General features: G+C 59.4%; 10 protein-coding genes across 10 annotated transcripts; 3 read left to right on the top strand and 7 right to left on the bottom strand.

The window, feature by feature from the left end:
• Window positions 1–286: 286 nt before the first annotated feature.
• PLICBS_003318 (Rab proteins geranylgeranyltransferase component A) lies at window positions 287–2044 on the bottom strand (the record flags this gene model as incomplete). The annotated part of the gene is made up of 3 exons (XM_018323056.2): window positions 287–627; window positions 816–1906; window positions 1971–2044. The coding sequence occupies 3 exons, from the start codon at window positions 2042–2044 to the stop codon at window positions 287–289; spliced, it is 1506 nt and encodes a 501-aa protein (XP_018178286.2).
• A 511-nt stretch (window positions 2045–2555) lies between these two features.
• PLICBS_003317 (uncharacterized protein) lies at window positions 2556–3572 on the bottom strand (the record flags this gene model as incomplete). Its single annotated transcript, XM_018323055.2, has 1 exon — window positions 2556–3572. One exon carries the CDS (start codon window positions 3570–3572, stop codon window positions 2556–2558), a length of 1017 nt encoding a protein of 338 aa, XP_018178285.2.
• Window positions 3573–5748: 2176 nt separating this feature from the next.
• Window positions 5749–8304, top strand: PLICBS_003316 (uncharacterized protein; the record flags this gene model as incomplete). Its single annotated transcript, XM_018323054.2, has 1 exon — window positions 5749–8304. The coding sequence occupies one exon, from the start codon at window positions 5749–5751 to the stop codon at window positions 8302–8304; it is 2556 nt and encodes an 851-aa protein (XP_018178284.2).
• A 706-nt stretch (window positions 8305–9010) lies between these two features.
• PLICBS_003315 (uncharacterized protein) lies at window positions 9011–9559 on the top strand (the record flags this gene model as incomplete). The annotated part of the gene is made up of 3 exons (XM_018323053.2): window positions 9011–9207; window positions 9277–9413; window positions 9474–9559. 3 exons carry the CDS (start codon window positions 9011–9013, stop codon window positions 9557–9559), a joined length of 420 nt encoding a protein of 139 aa, XP_018178283.1.
• Window positions 9560–9779: 220 nt separating this feature from the next.
• On the bottom strand, window positions 9780–10356 carry PLICBS_003314 (molybdopterin synthase catalytic subunit; the record flags this gene model as incomplete). The annotated part of the gene is made up of 2 exons (XM_018323052.2): window positions 9780–10138; window positions 10218–10356. The coding sequence occupies 2 exons, from the start codon at window positions 10354–10356 to the stop codon at window positions 9780–9782; spliced, it is 498 nt and encodes a 165-aa protein (XP_018178282.2).
• Window positions 10357–13219: 2863 nt separating this feature from the next.
• On the top strand, window positions 13220–15509 carry PLICBS_003313 (uncharacterized protein; the record flags this gene model as incomplete). Its single annotated transcript, XM_018323051.2, has 5 exons — window positions 13220–13462; window positions 13515–13590; window positions 13641–13858; window positions 13921–13981; window positions 14056–15509. The coding sequence occupies 5 exons, from the start codon at window positions 13220–13222 to the stop codon at window positions 15507–15509; spliced, it is 2052 nt and encodes a 683-aa protein (XP_018178281.2).
• A 444-nt stretch (window positions 15510–15953) lies between these two features.
• PLICBS_003312 (uncharacterized protein) lies at window positions 15954–17529 on the bottom strand (the record flags this gene model as incomplete). The annotated part of the gene is made up of 3 exons (XM_018323050.2): window positions 15954–16736; window positions 16828–17117; window positions 17181–17529. 3 exons carry the CDS (start codon window positions 17527–17529, stop codon window positions 15954–15956), a joined length of 1422 nt encoding a protein of 473 aa, XP_018178280.2.
• Window positions 17530–19543: 2014 nt separating this feature from the next.
• PLICBS_003311 (uncharacterized protein) lies at window positions 19544–20047 on the bottom strand (the record flags this gene model as incomplete). The annotated part of the gene is made up of 1 exon (XM_018323049.1): window positions 19544–20047. One exon carries the CDS (start codon window positions 20045–20047, stop codon window positions 19544–19546), a length of 504 nt encoding a protein of 167 aa, XP_018178279.1.
• A 570-nt stretch (window positions 20048–20617) lies between these two features.
• Window positions 20618–21361, bottom strand: PLICBS_003310 (uncharacterized protein; the record flags this gene model as incomplete). The annotated part of the gene is made up of 1 exon (XM_018323048.2): window positions 20618–21361. One exon carries the CDS (start codon window positions 21359–21361, stop codon window positions 20618–20620), a length of 744 nt encoding a protein of 247 aa, XP_018178278.1.
• An 812-nt stretch (window positions 21362–22173) lies between these two features.
• On the bottom strand, window positions 22174–23381 carry PLICBS_003309 (uncharacterized protein; the record flags this gene model as incomplete). The annotated part of the gene is made up of 3 exons (XM_018323047.1): window positions 22174–22224; window positions 22324–23211; window positions 23274–23381. 3 exons carry the CDS (start codon window positions 23379–23381, stop codon window positions 22174–22176), a joined length of 1047 nt encoding a protein of 348 aa, XP_018178277.1.
• Between the last annotated feature and the right edge of the window lie 713 nt (window positions 23382–24094).

Genomic DNA, 24094 nt, shown 5'->3' with positions numbered 1-24094 from the left:
TGAGCTAAAGGGGAATACGCGTTATGGGATTGCTATCATCAGATCCAACGGCCATGTGTGCCAACAGGACGGAAATTTGCTAGGACTTATCCAATGGGTTGTCAATGGACCGTGTTGATAGGTTCGTCAGGCAGGCAGCAAAGAGATATCAAGTAGACAAGAGACCATACAAAAATTGGAGCGGACTGAGAACATGCGTGATTCGGTCAGGACATTAATGGCTAGTACATTATCTGGCATCTGGCATTATCCATTCGTAATTCGTACACTGCTGTGGCCTCGCCGCTCATGCAGCGAATGCATCGTCCTCGTCAACAGCACCCTCGCGGTCCTCGAACTGCATGTACTCTGTATCAGCAGCGCTGTCTCCGATGACCAGATCCCAAGCCTGTCTGACAGACACGAGCAGAGAGTCATCGAACGCGAGATGGGGCGGAGGCGGGCTGAAGGAGCCCGTCGTCTTGTCTACGCTGCAGGCGCCTGTGCCGCCTCGCTGCTCGTAGCTGAGACGGTATAGGCACTTGGGCTGATCTTGACCAGGGGAGAGAGTCTCGAGGAACGATGAGAGCGCAGAGTCGAGCAACTCCTTTGATGAAGAATCCGATATGGTACTGAGGTACACGATACCTGGAGCAACTTTTCGTCAGCAACTTGTGTGCAGGTATGGTTCATGTGACAAAAAGGTGCAGAAAGTGTGCCGATCAGGTTGTCAGAGTTTGATCGTCATTGTTATTCAGACAATGTAGATAAGTATTCGTTTTGGATGATTCATCATAGCACAAAATTGGGATAAGAGAAAGGGGGTTGGTACTCACTTTGTCCACTAGGGCACTCCCCGGTGTCACTTGAATGTACAGAGGCGTACACCGGGTGATCCGACGCTGAGCCGTCGGACCTCTTGATCGATCCTGGAGGAATGGCCACGAGCGAGACGCATGGTGTGGGAGCACCTTCGACGACTACTTCGAACATGGCCGGCATACTCGATTCAACAACAGCGGTGAGACGGCAAAGGTTGAGGCAGCCCGCTGCGGGTGGTGTCGAGTCCTTGACGAGGGTTCTTGACTTGACGACCACGTCGTTGGTGAGTGTGACCTCGAGCTCCTCGTGATCAGCACTTTGCGTGGCCGGCATGGCCTGCACCGCAGATATGCCAGTGCCGAGTATGTATACGGCACCACCGACTGCGGCGGCGCGGCAGCCCACTTGGGCAATCTCGGAGAGCCCTCCCCACTTTGGGTAGACAGCAGCGAAGCCAGTGCCAAACACTCCCATTGAGGTCAGGTGCCGGTTGATTGCGGTCAATCCATCGGCGACTGATACCCTCCCATCCAGGCTGAGCGTGAGGGTGATGACGTAGGACTGGAGGTCGCGGTCGAGTTTGAAATCGGACTCGAGGAACCCCGCCAAGTCATCGTTCGCCTTTGGCTTCCAAATCTCCGCATGCGACTCCGACTCAAAGTCGAGAACGAACTTGAGGAACTTCATCAGGGCACGCTTCGACCGGGCCGGGATCGTCTTGTTGGCGAACACATCCTCTCGCGTGGACGGTATTCGACTCAGAGTCGCAGACCCCGCGGGATCGGAAGCTGGTCGGTAGATGAAGAACGACCCGACGGCCAGAAACTCAATCTGGCGAAAGGCTTTGGAGGAGACGAGCTGGGAGAGGAGTTCGGACCGCGCATGGACCAGTTGAGGCGCAAGTGCGAGGCTGTAGGCGCGAGGGAAGGACAGGCCGTCGGCCGCCTTGGTCACTTGCGCGCCGGCAAACACGCCCTCTGCGTTCCCCGATGCGAATCTCTCGGCCCATTCGTCGGCCTCCTGCAGACTCAAGGCAGCCTCGGGGCCGCCATAGTAGTCGTTGGGATCGACGTGGAGTATGTTTTTTCCCGACCGTGACAGAGCTCTTCAGCGCGCGAGCCTGCGTCAGTCAGAGGGAGCGAGACCAAGCCAATGGAATCCGTGCTTACAGGGCGAGAAGGGACTGTGGTAGCCCAGTGCCGCTGATCACTACATCCCACTTTGTGTCTGAGAGGGATTCCATGGTGGTGGTTGTGAGGGGATGGGAAAGAGGAAAGAAAAAAAGAGCTGAGTTTTGCTCACTCTCGGAGAGCTTGTTTTTGCAGCACCGACGGGATGGGACCTCTGGTGGGGGGACTGCAAAATTGTTAGTGCTGGGGTGGGTCGGCCCATTTCAACCACACCAGGCCTGCTCGCGCCAAATTTGCTCTTTCTCCTTCAACCCGCTCCATCATTCTCGCGGTGTCCTGAGTGCCATTGGCACGTGGCACCGCGGGTTCAATAGTTTTACTATTTGCGAGCGGTAGATCGAGTCGTCTGCCGGTATCTACTGCCCTAGAATAACGTCTGAAAGGGTAGTTCGAATGGTTGACACATGCCTATCGCCGACCGCAGTGGGATCTGCGTGGGGTGGACAAGCGAATTGGATGCCCTCCGATTTTTGGAACCGCATCCTCGCTTCAAAGTGACATTTCAATGGAGTAATCAGGTCATGATGGTGTTACAATTGTTTCTTGGGTATCATCATTCATCCGCTATTGACCTATAGCGGCCGCGACGTCTTTCCACCGCCTCGCGGCCCAGTCGAAGAGCTGTTTTGACCGGAGATGCTTGGGGCTCAGGATGACGCCGCCGTGTTTGGAGATGGACAGGATCTTCGTAGCTCCGCCACTGCAGTCAACCACCATTGTGACACTCTCGTCGCACAAAGTCTCCTCCAGCAGGTCCGGGTCTACCAGCAGCCAGTACTTCCCATCTGTCGGCCGATCTGTTTCCTTGCCCGTGAAGACGGCCGCTGTGCAGGCTACGGGCATGCCATTGATCGTCAGGGCCTTGGGGTCCTTCTTCGAGCATATGACTAGCTCTCTGTCGCTGTCGAAGCGCGCTTGTGGGATCTTGGTGTCGCGCAAGGCGGCGACCGTGGCAGCCCAGGCCGCGTCGAACGGGTTTCCGTCAAACGAGATGAAGAAAATGTCGATGTAGAGCACCCAGTACGCAACGACGTACTTGTCGGCGTTGCCCGCATCGCCTTCCTCGGCTCCGTCTTGGTCCATGGCATCCTCGTCCGCGACCATCTGCTCAGAGGGTTTGGTATGCCATATCCGCAGGTCGTCCGCGTCAATGAGCTTGGAGCTGTGGAGCAAAGAATATATCCTCGTGCTCAGGGTTTGCGCCAGCGTTGTCGGAGGGCCGCCGGGGAGGAATTGCGGTGCAGATCCGGTGGCAAGCTCGATGTTCGGCACCAGCAGGTCATAGTCCTTGAGCTCCGTCTCGGTATTCGATGCTCTGTGATTGGGGATGTTGGATGTGAGGATCGTCTCGCCGCGGACGCCGCAGATGACCGTGGTGTCGCCCATGCGCACAACTGCGCTTCCGTGTGCATGCGACAAGCTTGAGAGGTTTATGGTCGGCGTCCGAACTTCTTGAGGGGCGCGGCCGTTACTCCGGGCGGGAGGCACATCGTCGTTGGAAGGCTCGAGGTTGGCGAGTAGGTAGGGATGTGGGGAGAGCTTGGCAAAGGTGGCACGGGGAAGTCCCGCGTCGGATGCCATGATGCGTTGATGTGCTTGAGTTCCTGCCGATCCTGCGACTTCGAGACAGCGTGGGCGCGGTGGTGTGGTGTAACTGAAGCCCGCTGCTGGATGGTGCTTTTGATGGTGTTTGACGGAAAACTTGGCCGTAGCCTTGCTTGGTGGGCCGGCGCTGCCAATGAAGTTGGGCGGGGCGCAAGGCTGGGAGAGCCCAACCTAGCTTCGACTCACTCCACATTGGCCGGACAATTCCCTCTCGACCGCAAACAAAAAAACCGAGTGAACCTTCAACGTGCACCAGGAGCAGAGGCTTGCGGTTTCAAGGTTCATTACGAAGGATCAATACAGGGAGTTGCCTAGGGACACGACAGGCCGCAGGTAATGGTCCGCGTCTCGTTTCAAACTTAACGATTCAAGAATTGCCACTGCCAGACTCTGACAGTTTGCTACGATGCCCTCATTCGCCAATTGCTGCCGTGGCCGGTCGTTTAACACCATGATTCCTTCGTGCAGACACCAATCGGTCCGGAGATAGTTACCGCAAGACAAGGAGCCGGGGTGCAGCACCGGAGCCGATGCGGACCACGGTCGATGCAGACGCAAGGCTGGAACAGGTGGCCGCCGCGAATGTAACGCTGTGTTGGCTTCAAGTATCGCGATCGAGCCAGTGCAACGCCATCCTTCGGCTGCGGATGGCGAGGTCAGGGCGAGGGAAGCGGCTTGAGGTGGTGGACGGCGACGGGGCAGCAACTGAAGGACGGGCCCTGGACGCATCAACAGGGCATCAGCGCCACAAGTACTGGAACCTAGCAGCGTGCGGGCGACACGGCGGCGGCGGCGGGCACCAACACAGCACGGGCTGGGGCCAGCAGCCAGCCCCGGGCACCAGACCAAACAGCGGGCGAATCAGCGGGCGGCCTTTAGCGCCCGTCCCGCCTGGGCCACGGGCCGCCAGCTCCGCGGGCGAATCAGCACCCGCAGATGGCCATCTCCCGCCGCCAACGGCCCCCGAGGCGCTGCAGCTGTCCCCTGTCTGGCTTCCCCAGTGGTCAAGCTTGCGTCGTCCTCCATCTTGCTCCTTCCAGCATCACATCGTCAGCGTGCCGCAAGTATTGGAGGCGTCCTTCTCGCGGCGTTTATTCGCACTCGTTATTTGGTCATCGTCTCAGAAATTCAAATCACATCTGCCGGCTCATATGTGCTCCCAGTCACTACGCCCAGCGGTAAAAACGGGCGCCTAGTAGCTTCAACACCAAGCTGGACGTGGTGATGATGCCGCTTGCCAAAGGACAAAAGTCGCCGGCCTTGGGCTCCTTGAAGACCCCGAGGCCCGGCTGCTGCCGTACGCCGATCACATTTAGTCAAGTTTATGTGCTGATCTCACCGTGAGAACAGGTGCGAGACGCCACGACCTTTCCCCAGCGAGGCGTGTGGCCCTGCTTGCTGGCTGCATGTCACCCACACCAACGCCGCTGCCCACCACGCCAGCTCATCCAGTCCCTGGCCTCTCCGCGGTGTGACAATTCCTCCCCTGCTCTGCGGCCGCACCCCGCAGGCGGGCCAATCTCGAGGCCAGGTCTGCCGCCCGGCCGGGTTCGCACCCATCTTCTCGCGCCAGCCCGCAAGCCCTCCCGTTTCCATCACCAAGGAGCTCATGATTCTGCTGAGCTTTCCCGCTCGGGAAGAGTCTATTCCTCGCGAAGACGACCTTGTCTCCTTCCAGCAATCTCGCATACCAAGTGTCTCGGCGCCCCTGTCGCGACTGCATCCGTCGTCACATCACACCTGGCGAGCTTTATATCCCCGCGCGCGGCCGCCATCCGAACCCCACCGCCGTGACTTCGTCCGTCAACGACCCTTTGCTTCGTGCTGCCGCTTCGATGCGCGACTTGTCTGCAGCTGCTGTCACCATATCCTGTCCTCTGCGTTGCTGAGTCGAGAGATCAGGCATCTCTCATCCGAACGTAGTTGCGAACATCCCGTCTCTACCGCCCCATCCCGCTGCTTCTACCAGCTCATCGACGTGACACAAAGTGGCTGGCTCCGTTGCTTCCATCCCCAGTAATACACCAATATCCCCCAGCGCAGACGTCTTTCCCACCACTCTCACCACACATGTCATCCTGAGCGACAGCCTCACGCGATCCGTCGCAATCTAACCCTTAATCGAGAACCTTGGCCGCGGTCGCTGGACGACATGGCTCCCAACCTGCAACCCGCCATCCGGGCCATGGCTGCCGATGCAGGGCAGACCATCTCGAAGCTGTTCAGGCGCATCAACATCCCTCTCACGGCAACAAGCCCTCCGGGTCTCGTCCAGGCCAACGTTGTCGACCCGTGGTCACAGTCTGGGAAGTATGCTCTGGGCTGGACATACTTCGCTCTCGCCATGATGGCGTGCGTCATCGTTGTCCGAGTCTGGCACTACTGGCAGGACAAAATCCGTCAAGCCATTTACAAGCAGGAGGTGGAAGACTATTATCGAAATATGTACAGCATGGACACGGACTATGCGACGGCGCTGCACTCGGGGCAGGCAGGGCAGTTCTTTCCAGAAGGCGACGGCTTGGGATATAAACAATTCCGGCCAAAGGCACACTTCTCGTCGGTGGGCGTTGTCAACGACACCTTGGCTCTCTTCCGGTGGCTCTTCTATCGGCCGATTCCCGACATCGTTATCGGGAAGCACAGATTCACCTTCTCTTCGCTCGCCGTGCTCATGTGCGCATTCGTCGCCATCGTCTTCGTCGCTCTCTACTGCTTCCTTCAGCAGCCGCTGTTCTGGCAAAGCATTCGATTTGGATCGCCACCAGTGGCCATCCGATCTGGCATGATTGCGGTGGCCATGACGCCTTGGATCATTGCGACGAGCATGAAGGCAAACGTGTTGACCATGTTGATTGGCATCGGCCCGGAGCGGCTCAATGTCTTTCATCGATGGCTCGGCTACCTATGCCTTTTCCTTTCGCTCGTTCACATGATACCCTTCTATATTCAGCCGGTGTGGGAAGATGGCGGCATGACAGTCTTCAATCAGCTCTTTCCGGATGGAAGCGGGATGATTTACGGCACAGGCATTGCATGCATAGTGCCGCTCATCTGGCTCTGCGTTGCCTCGCTGCCTTTCATTAGGAGAATCGCGTACGAAGTGTTCGTCATCCTGCACATTCCTGCCGGCATCGTCTACGTCGGCCTCTTGTTCTGGCACACCAAAAACTACCTCATGTCGTGGAGCTACCTGTACGCCACAGTCGGCATCTGGGCTGTCTGCTACCTGATGCGATTCTTCAAGCTCAACTGGACCAAACCTTGGCGCATGGCGTTTATGGTCGGCGATGAGGCAGCCATTACTCTCATGTCAGAAAATGCCATCAAGATCACGATCCCCACGCAGATGCGCTGGAAGCCTGGGCAGTACGTTTACCTGCGCATGCCCGGGATCTCGCTCCTCGACAATCATCCTTTCACGATTTCGTCCCTCTGCAGCGAGGACTTTCCGTCCGAGTATGGCGAGACCTATCGCGACTGCGTCCTTGTCTTCAAACCCTACCGCGGTTTTACCAAGAAGGTGCTGGAAACCGCTCTCGCCAAGGGACCGTTCCACACGTATCGAGCTTTTCTGGACGGCCCGTACGGGGGCATGCGCCGGGATCTCGCGGCGTTTGATACCTGCATACTCATTGCGGGAGGAAGTGGCATTACCTCACTCATGTCGCAGCTTCTGAATCTCATCAAGCGAATGCGAGACGGGAAAGCCATCACACGCAAGGTCGTGGTCGTTTGGGCCGTGAAGCGGTTCGAGGCACTGGACTGGTTCAAGGAGGAGATGCGTATTTGCCAGGAGTCGGCGCCTCCAGAGAGCGTCACCTGCAAATTCTTCCTGACTTCAGCGGTGAGGCATCGTCCGGCGGCAGGGATGACAGCCCCAATCAGTGGGCAAAACAGGGCGCTCAACCACATGCTTCACGACAAGCTTGATGGCTTCGTCGCCGGCATCGCCTCGAAGCGAAATTCTGCCCTTATTCAGGCCGAAGCTCAGGGCGATCCGGACCGTGAGCGGGAACTGCGCGCCGAGGATGAGGATCGCATCACGGCGCTGCCACACCAAAGATATCTTCAGCCGCACCAGCACGCGCCACAGTCTAGAACTCACTCGGTTGCCGAAGACACGCTGCGCGTCGGCCCGAACGGCTATCCAGAGGACAAGAAGCGAGCCACGGGCAATGACGAAACTGAGTTTCACTTTCCTCCAGTCAACAAGGAGCAGCCTCACTTCAACTACGCTCCGGCCTCGCCCCGGAAGCTGCCCCAAGAAACCCCTAAAGACGACGAGTCGTTACCCGTACGCGCCCCGGAGCTCGCTCACCTGCGGCGATCGAACATCCCCGACCCATCCAGACAACGCCCCGTTTCCACCCTCGGCCCGCCAGCCGGTTTCGACTTTGGCTTCCCCGAGACGCCGACAGAGTTCCAGAAGAACCTGATGCGCTCTGCCTTCCCGATCCCCCTGCAGATGGACGGTGGCTGGACCATCGAATATGGGCGCCCCCAGCTCGGACACATGCTCAAGGAGTGGGCGACGGGCGGCACGGATGGGCGTGGCATCCTGGGTCGGCGGACTGCCGTGTTTGTGTGCGGGCCGCCGGCGATGCGCGTGGGCGTCGCAAACACAGTTGCAAGGCTGCAGGCAGAGATCTGGGGCGACGATGAGCTGGAGGAGATTTTCCTGCACACAGAGAACTATGCCTTATAACGGACCTGACAGGGGAAGAGGGGAGGTAGACTCACAAGCTCGACGCTGTAACTAATTGTACATAAGCCTGAACGATGAACGACCAGTGAACGGTGGTGTTTGTGGTGTTGGATACCATTTCTTTTTAGTGGCACTTGGATTTTCCCTACTGTTAGCTGGCATGAATGAACTGTCAAGTATAATGTGACATGGCAAGTCATATGAGCATGAAGCCTGAATACATGAGGTTGTGCTGTGCTACCGCCATCAACAATAGCCGCGACCTCAATCGAACGACCAAGTAGCACGCCCGCCAACCGACAATTATTGGAGTAGACGGAAAACCGCATGCAGCATCAAGGTGACGTATTACACGTTGGTCGCGTAATCGGTGGGGTGACTGTGCGTTCGCAATGCCAAACCATCCGAGGCGCGATAGGGAACCTTGATGGACACCGGCACATCACGGTGCCGCCATCAAACCGCAAAGGTACACACGGTCATCTTTGCTCCGGTCCAAGTCCGCTTTGAATGCTTTGAACGATCCTCTCCTTTGTACTTTATTCTTTTCCTCTTCATTTCTGTAGCTCTCTGCTTCTTCTTACCTCTGTCTGACCAGCTTGTCGCGCCCAAACCCGCCGCCCGAGAACCGACAACGCAGCCGTCGCATTCAGAGCTCCGATCAAGCAAGCCCGCTAATACGGTTTGCGCAAGAAACCGCACGACAATGGCAGACTTTCCCGAGCGCGACATGGAGAAGATTGCCAAGGGCTGGTCCATCGCCATGCTATACTCCAAGGAGCGCTTGAAGCGCGTGCACGCCTGGGAGGGCGACGAGCTGGAGCAGGCGATCCGCGAGGGCCGGCTCGTTCTCGAGACGGTGTGCCTGTTTATCCATGCCTGTGTCAAGCGCGGACAGTACAGGTATGGAATGCGCTGCAGGCTCTTTCACGACGATTATATCTGGTCAATTGGCTGACTGGGAGTGCGCAGGCTACCGTTTGAGTTTTGGCGGGTGCTGCATGCCGAGTACGGCATCGTCGTCTATCCGTCGGCTCTGACGGAGGACATTGAGGTGCAGGGGCTCGGCATAGACGTCACGTTTACAGAAGCGTACTGCGGTCACATCGGTAGCTTATAATCCATTTGTGTGTGATTGGGGCAGCTTGAACTGACATATGCGCGCGCAGTCATGCTCGGCGGCTGCTCGGGATCGCATCCGCCGCGATGTCCGATGGAGTTTATCCAGGAGCCTCCTCCTGTCTACCAGAAGTGACATGGACGGATGGGCGGGCCAGAACGAGTTACGTGCGATATGACGAATGCTGTTTTTACATTGGACCGGGAATGCGGATGATGAAGGGGCGACATGGGAACGGGAGGGACAAAATGGGGGAACCGGGCATAACTGGAGTTGGTCTCAACACACAATGATGTTTATACAAGCACCGCCCATTTACATACATGGCACACACACCTCTTCCTCTCCCCGTGCCTCACCGCGCGTCCTCATCGACCTTCACACCCCTAGCGCCATCGCGGTTCGCCCTCCAGACGCCCTCCTCGCCGTGGAACTCCTCGCGCTTCCACACCTCGACCTTCTCCTTGCACAGCTCGAGGGCCTCCTCGCCGGCGCGCCAGGCGGCCTGCCTGTGCGGCGCCGACACGGCGATGAGGATGCTCTCCTCGGCGATGGGCACGGTGCCCAGGCGGTGCGTCATGGCGACGCCCTTGAGCCCGTGCTTGGCGCGCAGGTCCACGCAGATGGACAGCATGGTGCGCAGCGCGAGCTTGTTGTAGGCCGTGTACGTGAGCTCCTTGACGGGCTTGCCGGCGAAACTGTCGCGCGTTGTCCCTGTGGCGAGGGTAACGTGCGTGCGTGTGAGACAAGTGCGGGCTTGTGTGTGTGTGTCTTGATGCTTCGCTCGGCTTACCTGCGAAGAGGACGATGGCGCCGGCCTCGGGACTGCGCACGCGGTTCATCGTCTGTACCGCATCGAGGTGGTCCCTCGTTAGGGAGACGTAGCACCCCTCTTCGGTGAGTTCCCAAGTCTCATCTTGGCCGTTGTCCATGATGGACGGTGCTGTGCGCGTGCATTTGTAGATGCTAGGTTATCTCGGGCGACCCAAGCGGGGATCTCCGCCATTTGGACTGCGCTCCAGATGCAACGATTCGGGCCTAGCCGTCACACCCACACACACACACACACACACCACAACTCTTGTCTCTCATCATTGCTCGTCGTGTAAGCCACCGCAATAGATGGTCCCTTGTACGACATCACCTTATTTTTCGCTTTGTTTCTTGAGATCACAATTGACAGGACACGGTTTCTCTGCTCGTCCGATCAGATACACAGATTGGCGGACATTGGCAAATAGAGGAATGGGGGTCACGGGAGCGATGAGAGCTGCGAGAGGCTTTAGATCAGTTGCTACGACTGGACGTGCTTTGACATGACTTCCATTTAGCTAGTCAGAGTGTAGTCCTCTTTTTGCGTTTTTTTATTTCTCGCTCTGGCAAGTGTCTTTTGTTGATGCAAGGTGGCTGGAGATAGCGGTGGCGGCAAACGAGTATGTCACAGACAGAACAATGGAACAAAACATGGTAAACCGACAGTTCCGAGCAGTTGAGAGGGCGAAATGCAAACGATGCATCTGAGACGTCCCCGCCCGTCACGCCGCCGCCTTCACGTTGCTGAGCCTCATGCGCCCCGCGCGGGCGAAGCCGTGTGAGGTATGGCTCGCATTGATACTGTCGTGGTCACCACGAAAACCACTCCGGAATGCAACTAGTATGCAGGCGCAAGTGGGCGGTCCGGCAGAGGCGCATTCGAATCTGGTTGTGCCCGTCTCGCTCCAAGGCTAATAGAACAACAGCGCAAGCGATAAGCCTCGGGCGGAGGGACGACGAGTGCCGGCATGGGCGCGACTACCGTGATGGCTTCGACGCATATGTCGGCAGTGCACTGCCCTCCTGCCACGTGCCTGCTGAGTTTCACGTCGTTCGCCGGTCCGGATAGAACACGTACGAATGACGTTATCCTTTGATTGAACCCCTAGTTCATGGCCCCATGCCACGTCCGTGTCAGTTGCAGGTGATCACGGCGCTTGTGGGGAGCTGGTCATGGAGTGTCGGGACTCGCCACGTCGGCAATGTCGGCTGTCGCTTCGAAGTCGTGACAATGTACTGCTCGCGCGAAATATGCCATCCTTCGTCTGCTGTGGAAGTGCCGTTCTCCACGAGTCCGCATCTTCCCATCATCACTTGGAGAAGCACGAGGTACGGGCTTGCGTTACACAGAAGGGAAACTGGAGAGCAAGATGGTGATGTATGGTTTGAGCTGTCACTCGATCTTAAATTCCACTACGGGTATTATACAGGCAAGGCTCTTTGCGGCACTGGAGGGGACAGGAATATGATGCAGCATTCGACGGTATTCCATAACGCACTTCACGGAGCCGGAACTCGCTGGCAGCTTGACGTTGATCCAAGTTCAGGAACAACGAGCCATCCGATCATCCAAGGCTGCGTCGTAGTAAACCTCACACTTGTTCTCATCCTTTGTGCACTGCATTTCACGGGCTGTTAGTACCACAAGTGTCTGTTTGACGGGCAACTGGACTTACCATGGAACCCCAGTTGCAGCTTGTGCCTTGTATGTCCGTCATGTTCACTTTCTGTTGCGTCTTTGGCCAGCTCCACCTGTTCCGGACCTCCTGTCTTGTGGTCACGAAGCACATCCTCGCAGGCGTGCTGCATACCTGGTGCGGGTCAATGCCATGACTCTAACGGACCTGCATGGCCTCTGATTATGGGTCTTGAACTTACGCCGTAACCGATAAACGTTTCGCAAGCAGCCTCCTCTGGAGGTTCGTTCTTGTCTTTGCTGCCCCAGAAGCTGAACCTCCATGGCCTCCACGGGTCCCAGGCCAAACCGGTTGAGCAAAGAGCAAGGCAACAAAAGAGTAGAGCGAGCCAAGCCCTCATTGTGGCCGCAGGCGATATGCCATCAACTCAGCTGTTCGTCTGTGACCCAGTCTGCCGCCTTGACGCGGAGACGTGACCCGAGTGGACGCGCAGGACGAGACACAGGGCGGGACTGGCCGTCCAATATATACCCTATGCCCATCTTGCGTCGATATGTGCCCCGCGCGCAATACATGCATAGCTGGCCCTCGGGTCTGACTCGTGTTTGTAACATGAAGGGGCTGTGAAACGAATGGTACGCCGACGGGCGACGTAGTTAGCGGGGAGGTGCCCACCGGAGCCGCTGTAGCAAGCACGCTGTAGCCACTGCGCCGGGGCCGCAGCGCGGACTATGCTGAGCTAATGGGACCTGGAACCTCCGCCTTGCAAGATTCCTCGACTTCTCTCCCTCACCTTTCCTCTCTTTGATCCTTGCACGCACCGCACGCACCGCACGTCACACCGCACCGCTGAAAATCAACGACGCAACGCACCTTCGAGGCGAGGCTGGCCTCGCCATTGTGCCTCTGCCCGCCACGCCGGCTTCGCATCGCCCTGTTTCGCGATGCGCGAGGACAACCGCAGCAGATCCCCCCACCGAGGGCGGGATCACGACGCAGGACGAGACGGCGGCCTCGACGACCATCGACACGACCGCTACGGATCTCGGCAGGGTAAAGCCTTGGCCCGCGCCTGGTGTGGGAGTCCAGAGAGACATCCAGACGAAACTTAGTGTTCCCGGACATCGTTTGGAGCTTGAGAGCTAACTTGCCCACGGATCGGAGAGACCACCCTCGGTCTCCTCCAGGCCGCGACTACTACGACCAACGGGAGGCTCAGCCGCATCATTATCGCCAAGGGAACCATCCGGATAGGCGGCGTGAGCAGGATGAGGACTTTCGGGCCCGGAGGGCCGACGATGGCCGCCGCGCGAGGCGTGACTTGGAGGACAGGGGCTACCACGGCATGTACGACGACCAGCGAGAAGGCGATGACGACGGCAACTATAGAGGCCGCCACCGCTCGCGCGGACGATATCGCGATGAGGGATACGAATACTCCCGGCGGGATGGGTACGACCGCCGCCACGACGACGGATCGCGCGGTCGACATGGCCGGAGCCGATCCCACAGCAGGCCGAGGGATGCGGGACGGCCGACAGATACGATTAAACTTGAGGGGGTACCATTTGGCCTCTCGTCGGCTGCGGTGCGTGTCGAAGTGATGTCACGGGCAGTGAAGCCGTTCTAATAGTCCGCAGCTCCGTGAAGGTCTCCTCGAGAGCTCCGTCGCCGCCAACTTTCCGCCAGTGGACGTGCGCGTCGTTTCATCAAAAGGTAGCCCCGAGCCCGCAATCGCATGCTACGCAATGCTGACTTTTGCCAAGGATACTGTCGCGCCTTTGTGCAGTTCCAGGCGGTCGACGACGCCGCAGTCTTTGTGAAAGAGCACTTCCCGAGTCTCCTAGTCACGTTGCCTCACCCAACTGATGAAGCACCAGACGGCAAGGTCGAGCTCTACCTGCACTTTGCCCGTAGCCAGGGCGACCTTGAACAGCTGGGCGGCCCGCCGCCAGCCATTGTGGGGGATTGGGTGTGCCCACAGGTATTCATTTCCCCTGTTCACCCCGTTCGTTTGCGAATTGCTGAACTCGCAAACTTCACCAGTGCACCTTTCGCAACTTTGCATCGCGTCGACAGTGCAGGGACTGCGGCTTCTCTCCATCAGGTACACCTTCCCATCGATGTCCATCGAAAGCAAGGCCTGCAATCGATGAACAATGACTTACAGGTCCCTTCCAGGTACTCGTGGTCCGTATGGACGGACTGGTGAAGCCGACGTCGGCCGAGACGTTGACAAAAACTTGCAATTTCTCGTCGTCTTCCCGCTCCCCCCTAGCTTCAACGAAGAGAAGCTCGCTGCCGAGATGAAGCGGCTTGAGCTCGTCAAGGTAGAGAAGCCCAAGGGCGAGCCCCCCAAACTCAAGTCCACCGCGCCCTCTGTGGATGGAGCTGGATACGGCGCCCGCCAGGGTTCTCTGCACCGCGTCTTCTTGATGCGTGAGGTGGAGTCTGACATGAACCTTCGATATGGCTTTGCAGAGTTCTGGACTTTGTCCGACACGGCTGCCGCGCTGAAGAAGTTCCAGATGACGCGCGCCTTCGAGATCGCTGGTGTCGCGGTCAACATCGCCATGATCCACATGGGAGTTTTCGTGCCGGAGGAGCGAGAGGTGACGCCCGAGATCGCGTTTGAGTCCTTCCAGCCACTGTTCAATCCGGAGACTCGCATCCGATATCGCGACCGCGAACTCTACCCCAGCTCCAGAGTCGTTGCTGAAACTCCCCCCGACGATGGCACCACCAAGGTGGCCGCAGACGACAAGAGCGAGGCGTGGAAAATCGAAGCGTCGAAGAGCAAGAAGCGCAAGGCTGAGAGTGGCCTGGCAGACTCCGTCCCCAAGAAGAGCATTGCGATGGGACCCCAGATGGCCTTTTGGCAGCAACGCCATCAAGAGATACAAGGCATCCAGCCCGACGACAACAAAGCCGCACAGGAGGCAGCAGACGGCTCCAACCGGGCCGCGCCCATCAAATTCTCGTTGAAGCTGGGTACCAACAACAAGGATCAGTCCGCCGCAGCCGAAGGCCAGACCATCTCCGAAGCCCCTGCCGCGGAGCAACAGGAGGTCTCGTACGTGGACCGTACCCGGCTCATGTGCCTGATTTGCATGATGCGTTACAAATCGGTCGAAGAAGTCAACATTCACGAGAAATCCGGCAATCACAAGCGGGCTATGGAGGACGAGGCGAAGGTCAAGGCTGCGCTCCCACGCATCGCCGCCCGAGACAAACGAGCCCAGCAGAAGGGAGAGGTGACGCAGTATCGCGACCGTGCCAAGGAGCGACGCGAGGCCTTTGACCAGCCCAGCAAGCCATCCACCAAGATGGGCAACAAACCCAAGGAGGCGGCACAGCCGGCCAAGGAAGAAGTGAAGAAGCCCATCGAGTCCAAGGGCGCCGGCATGCTGGCCAAGATGGGTTGGTCCAAGGGCGAGGGCCTGGGTGCGACGGGCGAGGGCCTCACCGAAGCGCTGACCGCCAGCGCGTACAAGGAGGGTGTCGGTCTCGGCGCCGAGGGCGGCAAGCTGGGCGACGCGCAGGAGGTGGCCGAGGGCCGCACCAAGGACAGCTACGCGAGCTACGTGTCGGCGGCGCAGGATCGCGCCCGCGAGCGATACAAGCAGATGCAGTAATGATGCGGTCACTCGAGCTGCTTCAGCAGGACCCCAGCGATGAATGTCACTGGGTTTGCGTTGTTTTCGGATGTACAACAAGCGGACCGCGGAATCTGGGAATGGACCCAGACACAGAAAACGGCGTCGGACGTCTCTTGCTTTGGGCACGGGAATCAAGACTGATGCCGCAACGATTTGCTCTCGCATCTTCCGGGATTGTAATGAAGTAGTCATGGAATAAAAACAAGTGTCGTCAGACTTCTATTCAATGCCTCTATAGTATACAATGCTTGCTAATGTCTGCTTGCTTGGTCCCGTAACGAGGGTATGGTATCGTGATGGCTCTGGAGCCACACCAGAGTATAAATCATGTCGTCTATCCATGCCGCTTTTTGCGCGTTTCTCGCGCCGGTCTATCCGCCAAATATGCAATGCCGAATTAAAAAATTAAAAAAAGGGTTTCTACAGGGTCGATAGTATGGCGGCCACGGCCACGAGGAGCCCGGCGGTGGCGACGCCATGGCGAGGGCTGAGCTGGCCGGCGGCCGACGGCTCGGCGACGCCAGCCACGTCGGGGAGGGACTTGGCGCCCTTTTTGATCTCGACGACGTTGGACTTGTCGTTGTTGACGTTGGCCTGGGCGAGGCCGACCTGCCTGTTGGCCATGTCGTAGACGACGTACGCGGAGCGCAGGAAGGGGTCCCCGAGGAGGGCCCAGTTGTCCGACTTGACGCCGTAGTCGTACGCCGAGGCGATGCCGAAGACGCAGACCGACTTCCAGGAGCCGAAGAGGGCCTTGAGGGCGTCGCCCTTGAGGATCCTCTGGGCGTCCTCGGGGAAGTAGTCGAGGACCATCTCGTCGACGGGGACGCGGATCGTCTTGTTGTCGAACTTGAAGCTGAATCGGACGCCCTTGCCCTTGTCGCCGCGGTAGGCGCAGTCGACGAGCGGGACGGGGATCTGGTCGATGCTGATGACGCCGAACTTGTCGTAGATGTCCTTGACGGGGCCCTTGGGCAGGAGGGTGAGCGAGGACCCGGAGTCGAGGATGGCGACGCCCTGCAGGTCCTGGAGCTTGACGCCGTCGACGCTCAGGCCGCGGAGCGCGACGGCGTAGTAGGGCGTGGGCTCCGAGGCGTTGTACACGAGGCCGTTGGTGAGGGGCAGGGTGGCGAGCGTGCCGTAGTACTTTTGCGAGTCGACGCCGCCGAAGAGGATGGTGCCGGACTTGGCGTCGGCGTCGTTCTGAGAGTCTGGTCAGCCGGGTTGTCTCTACATTGGGATCGGAAAGCCGCTGCGGTCCCACGCTTCAGAGGGAGAAAGGCGGCAGACGCACCAGGTACAAGCTAAAGACGGCGGTGTCGATGACGCCCTGGGCGACCATGTTGTCGACGACGGTGGGGTACGTCTTGTTGGAGGCGACGTTTGCGCTGTAGCCGAGGCCCATGATGCCCGTGGGGCGGACGGAGCGGAGGGCGAGGCCGAGCTGCTGGTTCTTGATCTGCTTGCCGTGGATGGTGAGGGTGTCGTTGACGTAGTCGCCCTGGATGTTGCGGCGGTCGAGGTAGGTGATGTTGAAGGCGTCCTTGTCGACCGTCTTGAACGTCGAGCTGGCATTGGGGTTGACTGGCAAGACAGAGAGAGTCAGCAGGGTGCGCAAGTGGTAAAGTAGTTCGAGTAGAAGCGCACATTGAGTCTGGCACCAGAGCTGCTGCTGCTGCTGCCTGTCCTTGTCGGTGCAGAGGTCGGCGGCGACGGAATTGACCCACGTGTCGCTGCTGCCCGTGTCGAGCAGAAAGGACAGCTTCTGGGGCGGGGTGCCGACGGAGAAGTCGGCGTAGTAGCCGCCGCCGGTGATGTTGTTGAGGGCCTCGAGGCCGATGGAGGAGCCGTCGCCGCGCCGCGAGAGCGACGAGGGCAGTACCTCGTGCGCGCGCCGCACAAAGGGCACGGAGACGGTGCCGGCGGAGACGGTCGAGACGGCGGCGGCGGCGACCAGCCCGAGGAGGGCAATGGCGTTGGCGGACGGCGGCGGCATGGCGAGCGAGCGAGGCGAGTAGGCGCGAGCAAGCAAGCAAAAAAGGACGGGAGAGGCGTTGTTCGTGAGAGGCGTGGCCCTGTGGTCGTGGGCGGCCGTGGAGGGGAGGGGAGCGGCGGTCGTGTCAGAGCGGGCCGCGCGCGCGTCGTGTCGGGACGTGGTCGCACAAGAACGCCTCCCGTCGTCGTCGTCGTCGTCGTCACCGTCGCAGCGCAGTGGGCTGGGAGATATTCTCGTATAAAAGCTGCCCACTTGATAATGGTGGAGGAAAATCGACAGTAGCAGCAGCAGCGGCGGCGGCGCTAGAGAGACGAACAAAAACCTCCACCAGCAAACAGATCAATAAATGACGCGCCACGCACACAGAGGGGGGACCGGGCTGTCCAACAGAAGGTGGGAAAGGGCATTAATGAATAAGAGAAGCAGCAGAGCTGGTCATGGCGCAGCGCAGGGCGCGGGCGGGATGGGGGGATGGGATGTTCTGCCAAGGCTCGCGGTTACACACGACTCACGAGAAGGACGGGAGAGGAGACCAAAAAAAAAAGGTGGATCGCAGAGGCGGGCCAGGCAGATTGGATGACGGGCATTTTCTTTGGGAAAGCCGTCACCCAGATGCGGGAGGATTGACCTTGGTGGTGATTCGCCCAGTGGGGGTTGAAGGATTCCATGATCCCAGCAGTGATGATGGTGGAGGAAGCCAGCCAGGCACCCCTGGGCCACCCCACAACTTACAGGGGCTCAGCCCGTCCCGTTCCCACTGGAGGCGTGGTGGCACAGTTTACACTTTACAGTTCCTGTACCTTGCAGCTGAGCCCTGCGGGTAGCTATTACCCGACTCCAGCAAAGGCGAAGAGCCGCATGCTTATTGCTTACCCACGATACTCCAAGACCGTTCGCTGCGCCATCAAACCCCCCATCTTCAGCAAGTCAGACACTCACGGCTCGGGATTCCTCAGCTGCGAGTCAGAGCGCATACTGTGCTGTACTGACCGCAGCACAACACGCGCACCTGGACAGCCAGCTACATTGTTTGACTCACCGGCCGCCGCCCTTGCACTCGCACTTCCACGCCCAACGTCACCCCATGCAGGGCAAACGGCCACCGCCCGAACCGAGCACGAGCCCTCGGGATGCGTGCAGCACATTGCGCGTCACAAAGCGCCGCCGACAAAGCACCTCGTGACGGGCACAGAGGCTCTGGGCACGTCGCAAATCTGGCCCGGCCCCCCCCTCCTCACATGTCAACCGCCATCACCGCCGGGCGCGCATCGGCGCATGCACACTCTGACGAGCCGTGTCATGGGCTGCTGCTGCGTGGCCCGCGCGCGCGATGAATCCTCGTCATGCGTCTTTATGGTTTATGCTTACCTGGCCCTTTTTTTTTTCGAGGAGTGCTATTTGTAGAGCCAACTTTTGCTAGTTGTAGAGCCCATAGGAGCAAGAGCGGCGACAGCAACGACAGCAACGACAGCAACGACAGCAACGACAGCAACGACAGCAACGACAGCAACGATGCAATGACAACAACAGGCACCGCGCCGCTGCCGTCTCATGCCTGCGCCAATGCGCATAAAAATCGCTAGGGCAGCAGCATGGGGGCATGTAGGGACGCTGCTAAGAAAAATCCAGGACGGCTCTACAACTAGCAAAATATCGGCTATACGAATAGCACTCCTCTGGTTTTTTTTTTCTGACAAGATCTAGAAGCTTTCCAAATGAGACTGGACGAAGGGCGGGCATCGTGGGCCGGCTGGCCTGCCTGCTTGCTCACGCTTCACGACACGGACTGGTGTCACTGGACCGAAAATGTGAGAGACGCCAAACAACAATGTTTGGCTTGTGCAACTCGCAGGCCGTCAAGTGAAGCAAGCGAGATCATCGCCAGCCACGTCCATGTACCTCGCCTGCTGCCACAGCTGCCCAGAATCCACCCCCATGCCTCCGCTTGTTCCTCAACAGAGACGTGACTCAACGACAGAGACTTCGAATACTAACATATCCCCGCGATAACCCCCTATACCAGGGCCAGCCCCTGCGCCCACCTCATTGTAACATACTGTGCCTGTTCAACCGCCTCCCTAAGCTTCTTCTCCCTCCCGTCATTCACCCACTCCTTCTTACGCACCCTCACCGCCTCCGCGCCCCCGCCGCGAATCTTGCCCATCATCCGCGCCGCCCACTCCCTATCCGCCGCCGCGCTCGTCGCATGGTTGATCTCAGCGCGGTCGACGTCGGCAATCATGTGCTCTTTAACGGGCCCGGCCAGGCTCGGCGCTGGTTGCTGCCGGCTCACCCACAGCCAGTACCGCCAGATGGTCGACGGCGCGGCCAGGTCGCCGGGCCGGGCGGCAAACAACTGCCCGCCGGACAGCGAGGCCTTGCACTGCGGGCACCATCCGGGTTTGAGCTCGGTGCGCTGCTTGCGCGGCTTGCACTTGCCCTTGACGCAGAAGTCGTTGCGCGTGGCTGCGCTGCTGTGTAGGCAGACGGTGTAGAGGAGGGACGTGATGTAGCACATCGTGACTTGTGTCTAATTAGTTGTATCTGTGCGAGAATATATGTGTTCCCATGTATTGCGTTGAGAGATGGGCTTCGCTCGACTTGGAGAAGCTTGATGGGTGCGCATAAAGGGGCCAGAGGCTCTGGAGTTGGCGAAAAAGGGTTTCGGCTGGCTCGTTTTATATTGCTGCCCGCAGTTTGTGACCACATCACCGTGCGCGATGACAGTCCGTGTGAACCATACCATCCCTTGGAGTCGCGCTGAGCATCAGTCAGTAAGCTTCACAACCTCGCATACCAAACAGTGTGTTTTGTGCAACTATGCCTGACGTCGCAACAACACAGAAAATAGCCAGTATCACGAAACGCCAAGTCAGAGAGCCCCCTCTCACTCTGTATACCCCATTCGCGATTCACAGTCCACGGTTTCTAGACCCCCCTGGGTATCATCATTATCATCATCATCACTCCCTCGGCACAAAGCTTGCTGTACAGAAGAAAAAAAAACCGTTTTCCCTTTCAACGCCGCGCGCCCATGACCAGACGCAATCCCATCGTCACCCATACAGGTTTCCAGCGCCCCCCCCCCTTACAACAAGTCATAAATTCCAAGCTGGTTCGGCCCCTCCGAAGCGAGAGGGTTATAGCGGTCCGGGTTCTCGCTCACCACCCAGCGCATCGTCAACGCCTGCGCCAGGCCCGCAATCTCGGCGAGCCTCGTCGTCGCCTGGGCTGGGACGTCGTCGCCGTTGCCGTCGCCGTCGTCGTCGCGGCGGCGGCCCACGTGCCGGTCCGCGAGCCAGGGCTTGTTAGGCCAGAGCAGGCCGTCGATGAGCACCGCCTCGGGCACGCACCGGGCCATCTCCCGCTCGAGGATGTTTCGCCAGTGGCGCGCCCCGGCGAAGCTGCGCCTTCCGCGGAGCATCTCCCCGCGCGTGAGCTCGTCGAGGGGCAGGTAGCAGGGCGCTGCCGCCGCCGCGGCGAGCTCCTCCCAGAGAAAGGTCGGGGCCATGAATAGGCGCGGCTCCCGGGGGTGCAGGTCGGGGGCCTCGAGCCTGGTGCGTTCCTGCCAGTACCGCCCGATCTGGGAGGGGTTCCGGGCCGCGGCGTGGGCGTCGTTGCTGACGATGTTGGAGATTTGCATGATGCACTTCTCGCACCAGTCGGGGTGGACGGTGATGTAGCAGCGGTGCTGTCGGCAGATGGGTTGGCTAGAGCCAGGGCCGTTGCCGCCGACTCTCCTAGCGACGTATTCGGTGCAGGGCTCGCTGCAGCACTTGCTCGGAGTACAGTGGCCGCAGGCCGAGTAGAGATCGCGGTTGTCGATGCACATGGCTGCGTGGTGAGCGGATGCCAAGTCCGTCGACGAGGAGGCAGTTGGAGCTGTGTTGGCAGAGCAGTGAGTATCATGACGAGGGCAACGACGTAGAGGTCCAAGAGCATACTGCAGGAAGCTGGCTGGCTCGTATCAAGCCGGCCGCGAGGGCAACAAAGCAAGCTCGTCGTTTGGGCGTTGCGCGAGTCTGTCGCCTTTTGACTTGGGCTTGAGGCGCGACGACACACACAGAAGTTTGGCAGAAAACCCACGAATCCCTTCGGATGGATGGACCGTTTGCGTTGCTGAAAATGCAACGCCTGGGACTCAAATGTGGATGGAGACGAAGAGATGCAAATGCTGATATCAGACCAAGAAATGATCGCATGCGGGCGGTCGAACCGAGCCGAAACCAAGGCGACGAGAAAAGACCTGCTGGAAAGTTGAAGAAGATGAAGAAAATGAGCGTGAGGATGCGGTCTGCGGTGGGCGCTCATAGAACTACTCAAAGCGGTACTGTTCAGCGGCGCGGCTGTTCGGGCAGCTGGCAACGGCCGTCTGCTGGCTCGGCACAGCTGTCGGTTGTGTATTGAGGCATTGGATCATACGAATCTAGGTCTAGGCGCGGGGTACAGCATGTAGAAGAACAGCCCCAAGGGGGCCAGCCATGGAGAAAGAACGCGCTGTTCAGTTCGCGGGGGGAAGGTCGATGCAAAGCAACGGCGCCATGGCAGCGCAAACCACGCAAGGAAACAGCTACAGGCACAAACGCAACATATAGGCGCTCTCCTCCAATGAACGAGGTGTCCGTTTTCTTCGCTTTCGTCTCATCATAGCTTGCCGGCCTTTTCGCTGCCGTCCTGCTTCAGCCGGACGACGCCCTGTTTATTCCGTGTCAGCCAGGCCCAACCAAGGTACAGGGACGAGACGATCTGATATCAAGCTCAAGATAAGAAGAAAGGGAGAAAGGAAACACTCACCTCTTGCACGCACGTCGCCAGCAGCGTCCCGTCCTTTGCAAAAATCTTTTGCAGCACGACGCCCCTCCCGTCGCCGGACCAGGGGCTCTCCATCTCAGTGAACATCCACTCGTCGGCGCGCACGCGCAGCGGCTCGTGGAAGTAGATGCTGTGGTCGAGGCTGACGAGCATGCCGACCGAGGGCCTGCCGACCCAGTCCTCGACGCGCGAGCCCATGCCCTCAAACTCGCTCAGCTGCTCGACCTGGCGGCGCACCTCGGCGGGCAGCTTGGGCACCTCCTCGGGCGCAAAGGGGAAGCGCCACAGGCGGTGCACGCGCGACACGGTGCCGATGAAGTAGCTGTCCGACATGTAGGCCAGCGCCTCGAGGTGCGCCTGGTGGCCGCCCGAGGCCGAGATGGCGCCCCGCGAGCGTATCCACTGCCGGGCCTTGCGCTCGTCGGGCCGCGCCTCGGGGTCGCGCGCGCGCAGCACCTCGATCTTGCGGCTCTGGAAGGGCCCCGTGCGCGCGTACTCGGGCTCGCCGTCCCAGTCGTCCGAGGGGGCCTCGACGCCGTCGGGCAGCGGCACGGCGTGGCGCACCTGCTGCTCGCCGCCGGAGCCCTCGCGCGTGAAGCTGATGGTGGTGGTGAAGATGCAGCGCCCGCGCTGGCGCGCCTGCACGGTGCGCGTCGCAAAGGAGCGGCCGTCGCGCACGCGCTCGACGTGGAACAGGATCGGCACGTCGGCGGAGCCCGCGAGGAGGAAGTAGCAGTGGCACGAGTGCACGAGGAAGTGGTCCGGCACCGTCTTCTGCGCCGAGGCGAGGCACTGCGCGATGACGGACCCGCCGTAGATGCCGCGCGCGCCGGGAGGGTGCCACTGCGGCCGCGCGTTGGTGAAGATGTCCTGTTGATCCGCGGGTGTTAGCTGTGGTGGATTGGTTTGAACCGTTGCAGTGCATTGCGTACCGGGCCCAGGACAGCCATCTCCGTCACCTCGAGCACATTCTCGATGGGCGCCTTGTTGGGGTCCTTGGGCGGCGGCTTGATGAGCGTCGAGCCCTCGTGTGTCTCCATGCTGTGCGTGTGTGTCTGCCCCCTTTCGAGCGTTGATGCCGTCGCTGGGTGTCCGCGCTCGTCGGTTTGATGCGACGTAACCCAGCCCGCGGTGAATTGAGGGTGGTGGTGGTGATGGCGATGGTGGCGTCGCAAATCGCCGTAGCAGTTGAAGCAACGCTCGCGCAACGCAGGCCTGGCCCGTTCAAACGTCGCTGGTAATCACCGCTCAAGGGATCCGCGCGGTAGCTTGATGCAATTTTGAAGGAGCCAAGATGGCCAACCGCCAGGGCGTCGGCGTCGAGTTGAGACGTCACTCTGAATTACCGAGGCTCGGGAAGCGCCCCACGCCAATGCCGCCTCGCCCAAGCAAAATGGACGTATGTACATGTACTGTACGTACCTCCAAAGTCCGTTGGCGGCAGGCAGTCCCACCCCGGCCGAGAAATCGGGGCTGTCGTACCTTAATTGTCGGCCCTGGCCGCCTCCCGGTCGGCGGAACCGTCTCCCCGCACCCACATGCATCGCGGCCCTGCAGACGCTGGGTATGAGAGAGTCGGCCCCCGGAAACCCGGCTGGCTGGCTGGACCCTGCCCACATCCCCAGGCGTCCCTTGTGCACTGTACCTCGCTTCGCCTCATCAGCACAGCATCCTGCGGGTACGTAGGTAGTAACTTAGTATCAACATCACATGGATTTATTTTCTCGTCTTCTTTCCCCGGCCCACGCCATCC

The sequence above is a fragment of the Purpureocillium lilacinum genome, assembly GCF_023168085.1.
Source record: "Purpureocillium lilacinum CBS 284.36 DNA, scaffold_2, whole genome shotgun sequence".
In the NCBI taxonomy this organism is placed as follows: Eukaryota; Fungi; Ascomycota; class Sordariomycetes; order Hypocreales; family Ophiocordycipitaceae; genus Purpureocillium; species Purpureocillium lilacinum.
The sequence above is the reverse complement of the archived record's forward strand: the minus strand, read 5'-3'. Positions and strand labels throughout refer to the sequence as shown.